Source organism: Sorex araneus, chromosome 2 (genome assembly GCF_027595985.1).
Source record: "Sorex araneus isolate mSorAra2 chromosome 2, mSorAra2.pri, whole genome shotgun sequence".
In the NCBI taxonomy this organism is placed as follows: domain Eukaryota; kingdom Metazoa; phylum Chordata; class Mammalia; order Eulipotyphla; family Soricidae; genus Sorex; species Sorex araneus.
Window position 1 is genome coordinate 221,764,877 of NC_073303.1, and position 9,674 is coordinate 221,774,550.

General features: G+C 37.2%; 1 protein-coding gene across 1 annotated transcript; it reads right to left on the bottom strand.

Annotated features, from left to right (window-relative positions):
* Positions 1-4,755: 4,755 nt before the first annotated feature.
* LOC101539643 (olfactory receptor 6C3) lies at positions 4,756-5,688 on the bottom strand. Its single transcript, XM_004601576.2, has one exon. The coding sequence runs from the start codon at positions 5,686-5,688 to the stop codon at positions 4,756-4,758; it is 933 nt and encodes a 310-aa protein (XP_004601633.1).
* Between the last annotated feature and the right edge of the window lie 3,986 nt (positions 5,689-9,674).

Genomic DNA, 9,674 nt, shown 5'->3' on the forward strand with positions numbered 1-9,674 from the left:
ATCATTGTATGATTGTGACCAAACATGAAAGCTTGTAATTATCTCATGGTGATTCAATAAAATTAAAAAAGAAGTGCGTTGTAGTGGGACACAAACTGTAATACAGTATCTGCACCAATGTGTGGCCACTTCTTCCCCTGGCACACAAGTGGCGGGGTCGGGGGCGGTGGCGGTGACCTCTCACAGCAGCCTGTTAATTTCTCCTTTCATAGTGCATTGGACCCATATCTTAGCCCTCTATACCAAATTCTTATGAAGGCTGCCTGGCTACCCCAACCACATTAGGCCAATAGTTCCCCAGCCTGTCCCAATCAAAATATCCCCCAAACACACCAAAATGACAGTGAACACAAGAATTCCCATGCAAACTAATCTAAAATTGCCCCTGAATCAGTGCTAGAGTTGCCACACAATCACACAGGAAACCAAAGAGGATGATAATATCCTTGGAGGGGAAAGAGGAGACTACAATTTACAGAGCTTCCCCAGAGTCCTCCCTGGTAATGGGGGAGGGGGGCACTGATAGTAAACTGGAAGAATCCAGTTCCAGAATACCACAGCATTATGGGGAAACAACCTCCTATCTCCACATGGAGAATGCCGAGCTTTCAAGAGCTTGGTTTTATAGTCTCTGGATGTTGGCACTCAAAAAAAAAAAATAATTAATATGTACCTGTATGGAAATGTTAGACATAATATGCCAGAATCTACTAAAATGAGAGATAGATAAAATGCCTAACCTGTAAGGTGAAAGCTATAATTAGCAGGTAGGGTGTTTAAGTTTCAAGTGACCAATCTGGATTTGATCCATGGCACCTCACATGGTCCCTCAAGGCCTCCATGAGTGAGTTCTGAGTGCAGAGCAAGGGTAATTCCTGAGTGTTGCATTTCTGAGTATGGCCCTAAACCCAAAATAAGCATAAGGAGTATAAGTCTATGCTTATGTTTTAGAAATAAGTTCAATTCAGATAGAAATTGGTGATATTAAATAAGGATTAAAAACTGTACATTTGTCAAAAATATATATTTCATGCAGACATGATTTCAAATGTATGTCTGCATAAGATGGTGTTAATTAAACATTTCATAACTACAGGTAGGGAAACTGGGACATTGGTGGTGAGAAATGTATATTGGTGAAGGGACGGCTGTTGGAACATTATATGACTGAAACCAAAACATGAACAACTTTGTAGCGTGTATCTCACATGATTTAATAATTTATTTTAATTACATGACCAAAAAGAGAAAGAACCAACTCCAGAGCTGTTTTGAGATATTTAGTTTAATATGATACAAACAACAAAATTATAGAAGACATAAATTATATGATTAATGATATTTGTTGGGGGTGCTTAAGTGAGTTGAGAAAATTTTAGTGTCAGACTAAGAAGACATCTACCACATTCCTCTTTCTACATCTTAGAAACCCAGGAAAGTGCCCGAGGAAGTTTAAGACTATGGAAAATCTTCTGTAAACATCTGTAGGTATAGTGAAGAATTGCTCTTTGCAGGAAAGGAAACAGTCCTAAATTGCACCCGGGTTTTCCAGGAATGCCACCTTCCCTCACTGAAAAGAATTTAAGGAGGAACCAAGTAGTGAAGTACATTTTTATTTGACAATCATGAGAATGAGAAGAGAGTATGGGTTTATGTTTGTGTATGTGTGTGTGTGTGTGAGAGAGAGAGAGAGAGAGGAGAGAGAAAGAGAGAGAGACACACACACACACACACACAGAGAGAGAGAGAGAGAGAGAGAGAGAGAGAGAGAGAGAGAGATGCTTTCAAGAAAGAATGCAGGCTTCTCCAGAGGGAAAGACAAACTCCACCTTAATGTTCTTATCACCGCTCTCTGTTCCTGATGGAGCTTTCTCTCAAGGAGTTTCAGCTTTCCCTGGGCCTATTTTGACACCAGTTAGAGTCCTAGGCCTCAGATCCTATGTATAAGAAATAAGTCAGGTTTTAATGACTTGGACGCTTTGGGGCTAGTGACAGAGTTACTTCTTTAAATTTCATCTTGGTTTTAGGACTTCTGAGAACTCATTGTCAGAGCCTTACCTACTCATATTTATCTATCTAGTTTAAATATGTCTTAATTTTAATATTAGCACTGTAGCACTGCCATCCCATTGTTCATTGATTTGCTCGAGCAGGCACCAGTAATGTCTCCATTGTGAGACTTGTTACTGTTTTTGGCATATCGAATACGCCACGGGGAGCTTGTCAGGCTCTGCCGTGCAGGTGGGATACTCTTGGTAGTTTGCCGGGCTCTCCGAGAGTGATGGAGAAATTGAACCCGGGTCAGCCACATGCAAGGCAAACACCCTACCCACTGTGCTATCGCTCCAGTCCAATTTTAACATTATATGCAATTATATTTGCATATAATTTTTAAATGTTTAAAAAACAAGCAAATAGGCTGAAGAGATAGTAGAATGGGTAAGGTACATGCCGTGTATGCAACCGATTGGGTTTGATCCCCAGCACCCCCTCTAGTCCCCCAAGATTCCCCAGGTTTAATCCCTAAGTCCATTGCCAGGAGTAAGTACTGGGAACAGCTGGTATGGCCACAAATACCAAAAATGAACAAATAATAAATAATAAAAAAAATCTGAACCATACAATAGACCACAAAGTGAGGTTAAAGTAATTTAAAATAATTTAATTTTATGAAAGCATATTTATATACTATTGAGAATTTCCTGTTTTAAAAACTATTTGTTACTGTTACTGGAAACTATTTATAGGAAACTATTTATAGCAACTAGTGACGCTAGTGATGCTACCTCAGGTTAAAATAGAAGAACACAAACAGATATCCATTGTCCGGATTTTCCAAGGACAGGCTGAGAGCTGCTCTCTATCCAATTTTTCCAGGGCCTTAGGGAAACTCACAAATTTTTGATGCCTGAGAATAGTTGAAAACAAAAGAATTGTATGTCTTACTGATGCTTCAAAGATCTGAGTTACACTGACAGAAAGAAAAGGAGCACTAGACTATAAAATTAATCTTCATAAAACAGACAAAATCTACTCATTGGAAATTTCCAGACACAAATATAAAGTGGCATAGTCTCACCAAAGTTTGGATACCTTAAAGATTTCTAGGTAGAATGAATGGCGATGATATTTCCATAAATAAATTGATATAAAGAGTATTTCAAGAGGTGGTTATAAGCAAAGTTTCAAGTAAGCATTAAGAAATGGAGAAAAATTGCAGGTGGGGTAACAGTAGGTTGGACAACTGTCTTCCTTGTGGCAGGAGTGAGAGGTGGAGAGATAATAGAGAGGTTGGGTAATTGCTTTGCAAGTGACTGACTGGGGTTTGATCCTTGGCACTCCAATTGATTGCCTGAGCCTGCCATTAGTGATCCCTGAATGGAGAGAAAGGAGTAATCCCTGAGCACAGCCAAGTGTATCCCCAAATAAAGCAAAAGAAAACAAAAAGAATGAAGAAAAGGTGTACCTTCATAAATATTCTCCCTATGTAGACACTAAAGAAATAGAGGCATTATGATAAATGCCTGAAAAAAAATGAACATATCTGTCATAAAGATTCTCATTACATTTTGGAAAACAGTATTTTTGTTTGGTTAAATTAAAAAAAATTAACAGAACTATTTTCTGGAAAGATTATAAAATAACAATATTGTTATTAATTGAAAATATTGTTGCACAAACTATAAAGTTATATGTTTTAATCTATTTTTTTTTTTTGCTTTTTGGGTCACACCCAGCGATGCTCAGGGGTTAGTCCTGGCTTTGCACTCAGGAATTACTCCTGGCAGAGCTTGGGGGACCATATGGGATGCCGGGGATTGAACCCGGGTCGGCCGAGTACAAGGCAAACGCCCTACCCGCTGTGCTATCGCTCCGGCCCCTATATGTTTTAATCTACAGTAAACTAATACATATTGCTTTTAATAACTGAACCTAACATTCAACAATACAGAACACTTTGAATCTTTAATGTTAAGGTATTTTCATTACCTGGGAAAATGCACAAGAATGAATACATTGGAGATGGAGAAAAATGCAAGGTGTAAGGCATAGCTGTGCACAAGACTGACCATGTTTTGATCTCTGGAAGTAGATTGGTCTCCAAAGCTAAATGTGATCACTAGGAGTGATCTCTGAGAACAGAGTCAAAAGTAAGCCCTGGTGACAGTGTGCTTGGATTGGCCACAACCTCCAGCAACCCCCAAATAAAATAAATAGAACACTAGGCTTGAGCTCGCTATTTAAACTATATTGTTTTATCATCATACTTGCCTCATATCAACTAAGAAAAACATAATTAAAACTTTTGATATTTATATGATGAAGTATGTCTTAGATATATTTTCAGTAATTTATGTAGAAGAAATAAATTAAATAATATTTTTAAACAAGTCTAGTAAGACATGAAAAAACTTGGTCTTGAAATAAAATAAATGGACTGAGTAAATGTTAATCACAAAATGATCCATAAAAATCTCTATAAAGGTAGATAAGTCATAGACATAATTAGGACTTTGGAGATTTTCCTTCAAGGATTTTCAGTAGCCAAGGCTGGAGCAATAACACAGTGGGTAGGGCGTTTGATTTGCACTTGGCCAACCCAGGTTCGATTCCCAGCATCCCATAAGGTCCACCGAGCACCACCAGGACTAATTCCTGAATGCAGAGCCACGAGTAACCCCAGTGCATCTCCGGGTGTGACCCAAAAAAGCAAAAAAAAAAAAATTCAGTAGCCTTTGTTTTTGTTAATTTTTTTTATTTTGTAGAAAATATCACTTTATTAACCACATCTCTAAAGGCTTGTTTCACTTGTTTGTTTCTCAGTGTGTAAATGAAGGGATTCAGCATGGGAGCAACAGAGGTATTAAGAATAGCTACTCCTTTTGTCAATGATGCACTGTCTTTTGCAGAAGGGTTAGCATACATGAATATACAGCTTCCATAAGAAATGGAAATGACAATCATGTGAGAGGAACATGTCGAGAAAGCCTTTTTCCTCTGATTGGCAGATGGAAATCTCAAAATAGTTCTGATAATGTACACATAAGATAAAATCACCAATGCCAAAGTGAAGAGCAGTGTAACCAAAGCAAAGTAAAATCCAATTATTTCTAGGAACCGTGTATCTGAGCAAGACAGTTGCAAGAGAGGGAAAAAGTCACATGCAAAGTGATCAATGACATTGGAAGCACAGTAATCCTGCTGTAAGAGAAGCATAAGGGGTGGGAAAACAGTCAGAAACCCACCTACCCATGCACATAACACTAGGAAGGTGCAAAGTTTCCTGCTCATAATGGTTGTATAGTGAAGGGGTTTGCAGATAGCCACGTAACGATCATAAGACATGGCAGTCAGAATGTAAAATTCAGTCACTCCCATGAAAATAAAGAAAAATAGTTGGGCTGCACAATTGTTATAGGAAATAGTCTTATCCCTTGTGACAATTGCCCCCAGAAACCTAGGGATGCATACAGTCGTGAATGAGATTTCTAAAAAGGAGAAGTTTCGGAGAAAGAAATACATAGGCGTCTGGAGATGAGAGTCCAAGAGGGTGAGGGTGATGATGGTCAGGTTCCCAGTGACGCTTAGTATATATGTGATAAATAAAAACATAAATATCATAACCTGAAGTTCAGGATCATCAGAAAGGCCTTGAAGAATAAACTCTGTGATCACACTGTGGTTCATTTCTCTTCCTCTTTCTCTCTCATTTTTCTTTTAGAGATATTTGGTTGGGAAATGCATTTAAGAAAGAGATGAGTAATATAAATCATTATGATCATTTGTTACACATTATATAATTCTAACGCAATTCCAAATACCCACATTTGTTTTAAATCTAACAGAAGTCAGCAGTTTAATGTATCATATCATAATAGATGATAAATAAAGTAAATACTTATTGCTTTGTCCAATTCATGTAAAACATTATGTTTTTGATGAGCAATAAGATATGCATTTTCTTTCTTTTCTGCCATGCAGTTATTACAAAATACCGCCACCTAAAAATATAAATGGATAATATTAATTCCACCAAGAAGTAAAAGTGAAACTTGTAAGACTAGAGTAACAACCTATTCTGAGAAAATGAACAAGGGAATAGTGGTTTTAGCAAATAAAATATATATTAATTAGCAATTGAGTTTATTACTGATTTTTCATATTAATTGGCATAATTATAGAAAAACATATTTTACACATAATACATTTTAATATGCCATAACTGTAAGAGAGAACAAATAAAAAATATAAATAATACTCACTTGCTTGTTTTTCATGTAATCCCATTAAATCAAAAAAAGTTTAACAGCTTCTCTAACTTGCTAGAAATATTTTATATTTCTAAAATGCAAATAGTGTCCAGAAATATTTTTTCTTTCTAGATTTAAAACAAACAAGCTTTATTATTCTAGTATTTATTGTGCCCCAAAACACTAACTGGTAACCAAACTACTCCCTGGGTTTAGCAGCTGACACTCAGATTGAAGCACAGTGTAATTTTAATTTGAACATCTTACTCCTGAGCTATCAAATGTTGTAAGCAGAATCAATTTCGTCCTTGGTAAGGCTGTCTCATTTTTATCTTTTGCACAATGGCAACTACCTACACTCTATTTTAAATCATTCCATTTTTGCTGAAGGACGAAATAGAAAATCTTTTTCTGCTAGACCAGTAAAAACCACACTAATCAAAGTTTGCATATTTTCCTCTAGTTTATGATTACTGAAAGAAATAAATGGAATATCAGAGCATCAATCAAGATGTGGAAATATATTGTAGTCCACTTAAATAATGTTAGTCCAGAAGTTTAAAAAAGTGATGTTCAAGAGAAAACTTAGACTGGAAAACATTAAGCATTATGAGTATAGGTTCTTAAAATAAGATCTGACTTCCATTGGCTACACCTATTGCTCAATTGTTACAAGTCTATTTGTTTTACCTCAAAGAGAGTTATGCATTATCTTCTGGGAATATTGCAAGTCCAGAAACACTACCACCTAGGATAGACCATGAGGGATTTCTTGAAGGCATCCTTGAATTTCTCAATAGGTTTTTAACTCTTCTTTACAGTGACTCTCTCCTGAGAATGGCTATATTCATCTTTGTATTCCATAGAGAACTTAAAACGTTGACTTCTCTGAAGTAACTACTCCCTTTAAACACAATTATATTTTTAAATCAAGATATTTTGTAAATAATAAAATACTGGTACTTTGTTATAGAGAGGAAGTTAGTCCAACTCAATCAAATCATCTTGAAATATAACAGTTTTCTACACATACTCTGCTTTTTATCTATTGTTTTTAGCTTTGGGTGAAAATATTAAAACATAAGGTCATTTCAAAAATTTACATAATTATTACAAAATAATTATTTATTATAAATAACTATACATATTATAAGTACACATTGCACTCACAATTTTTGTAATGCCATTACATAGGTAATCTAAAAAAATTCTTATTGAAAATAGTAGCTTTTAATTGTAATGTCAATGTTATATATCCCATTATTGATCTTAGGATTTACTTATATTTATTATATCTTTATCATGAGACTTACCACAAAATATTCCTTCTGGCTATTAGAAATTATGGGCTGTAGCAATAGAACAGTGGTAGGGCATTTGCCTTGCATGTGGCCGACCCGGGTTCGATTCCTCTGCTCCTCTCAGACAGCACGCCAAGCTACTGAGGGTATCTCACCCGCACGGCAGAGCCTGGCAAGCTCTACGTGGCGTATTCAATATGCCAAAAACAATAACAACAAATCTCACGATGGAGAAGTTACTGGTGCCCACTCGAGCAAATTGATGAGCAATGGGATGACAGTGCTAGTAACAGATTAGAAATTATGACTTCGTGAACATAGTTTTTCTTTACTAATTTTTTACTATAACTGGCTGTGATCAATTAATTGTAAACACCACTGCACTCGGACCAGGCTGGAGCAATAGCATAGCGGGTAGGGTGTTTGGCTTGCATGCGGCTGACTGGGGTTTGATTCCTCCACCCCTCTCGGACAGCCCGGCAAGCTACCAAGAGCATCTCGCCCACATGACAGAGCCTGGCATATTCGAAATTCCAAAAACAGTAACAACAAGTTTCACAATGGAGACGTTACTGGTGCCCGCTCGAGCAAATTGATGAGCAATGGGATGACAGTGATACAGTGAATTTTTTACTATCGCATGACCCAAATAATTTTGATAATAAAAACTGTAACACTTCATAGAGGACAAGGTTGCTGACTCTCATCATTATAGTAGCAGAAGTCTGGCCATAGTAATTAGGTAAAAGGATATACTTAGAACATACAAATTAATTTTGAAGGGATAGTTACATCTGTCTGTGCTCAGGGCTTACTCCTGGACCTGTGCTTGGGGATCACTCCTACTTAGGTCAGGGGGTCATATGTGATTCTGGGGATCATTTCAGGGTTAGTCCTATGTAAGAGAAGTGTACTACCTGCTCACTGTCTCTCTGGCCCTAACATGCTTACAGATAGGGAAAAAAGTAGTCAAAATATCACTATTTGCAGATGGCATGATAATATACCTAGCTAACCCTAAAGTACAGGGAGAAGAAAAACACCTAGAAACAATTAATCGGCAAAATTAATTGGCAGGCTCAAAATCAACACATAGAACTCTGTGTCATTCCTTTATCCAAACAATGAACTAGGAGAGAATTGAAAAGAAACAATCCTATTCATATTACAGTGCAAAAGCTAAAGTACAGGAATCAGCTTAAGGAAAGATGTGAAAGACTTACGCAAAAAACTAATTTAGGGGCTGGAGCAATAGCACAGCGGGTAGGGCATTTGCCTTGCATGTGGCAGACCGGGGTTCGATTCCCAGCATCCCATATGGTCCCCTGAGCACCGCCAGGGGTAATTCCTGAGTGCAGAGCCAGGAGTAACCCCTGTGTATCGCCAGGTGTGACCCCCCCCCAAAAAAAAACCACCAATTTACTGCTAAAAACATTTAAAAAAAAACATAAGAAAATGGAAACACAGCCACTGCTCATGTGTTAGAACAAATTATAATGTCAAAATGGCAATCCTACACAAAGTAACATGCATATCTAATGCAGTTATATAAAATGACTGTTTTGATTTGGGGTCACACTGGAGGTGTTAAGGCCTTGCTCCTGGCTCTGCACTCAGAGATCATACCTGGAAGGACTCTGGGGACCATATGGTCTGCCAGAAATCAGGTATGACATTTTTAAGACATACACAAAATATTGGTGAAATATAGATAGAGTAATAAAATTCCTGTAGTAGCCAAAACCATCCCAAGAGGAAAACCATGAGAGGCCTTTCTTTTCCCAACTTTAAATTATACTTTAAAGTTGTAGTGATTCCTTTCTTCCTCCCTCCCTTCTCCCCTTCTTCCCTCTCTCCCTCCTCCCCTCCCTCCTTCCCTCCCTTCCTTTCTTCCTCCCTCCCTCCCTCACTCTCTTCCTACCTCCCTCTCTCTCTTTCTTTCTTTCTCTCTCTCTCTCTCTTTCTTTCTTTCTTTCTTTCTTTCTTTCTTTCTTTCTTTTTTCTCTCTCTCTCTCTCTTTCTTTCTTTCTTTCTTTCTTTCTTTCTTTCTTTCTTTCTTTCTTTCTTTCTTTCTCTTTCTTTCTTTCTTTTTCTTTCTTTCTCTTCCTTTCTTTCTCTTCCT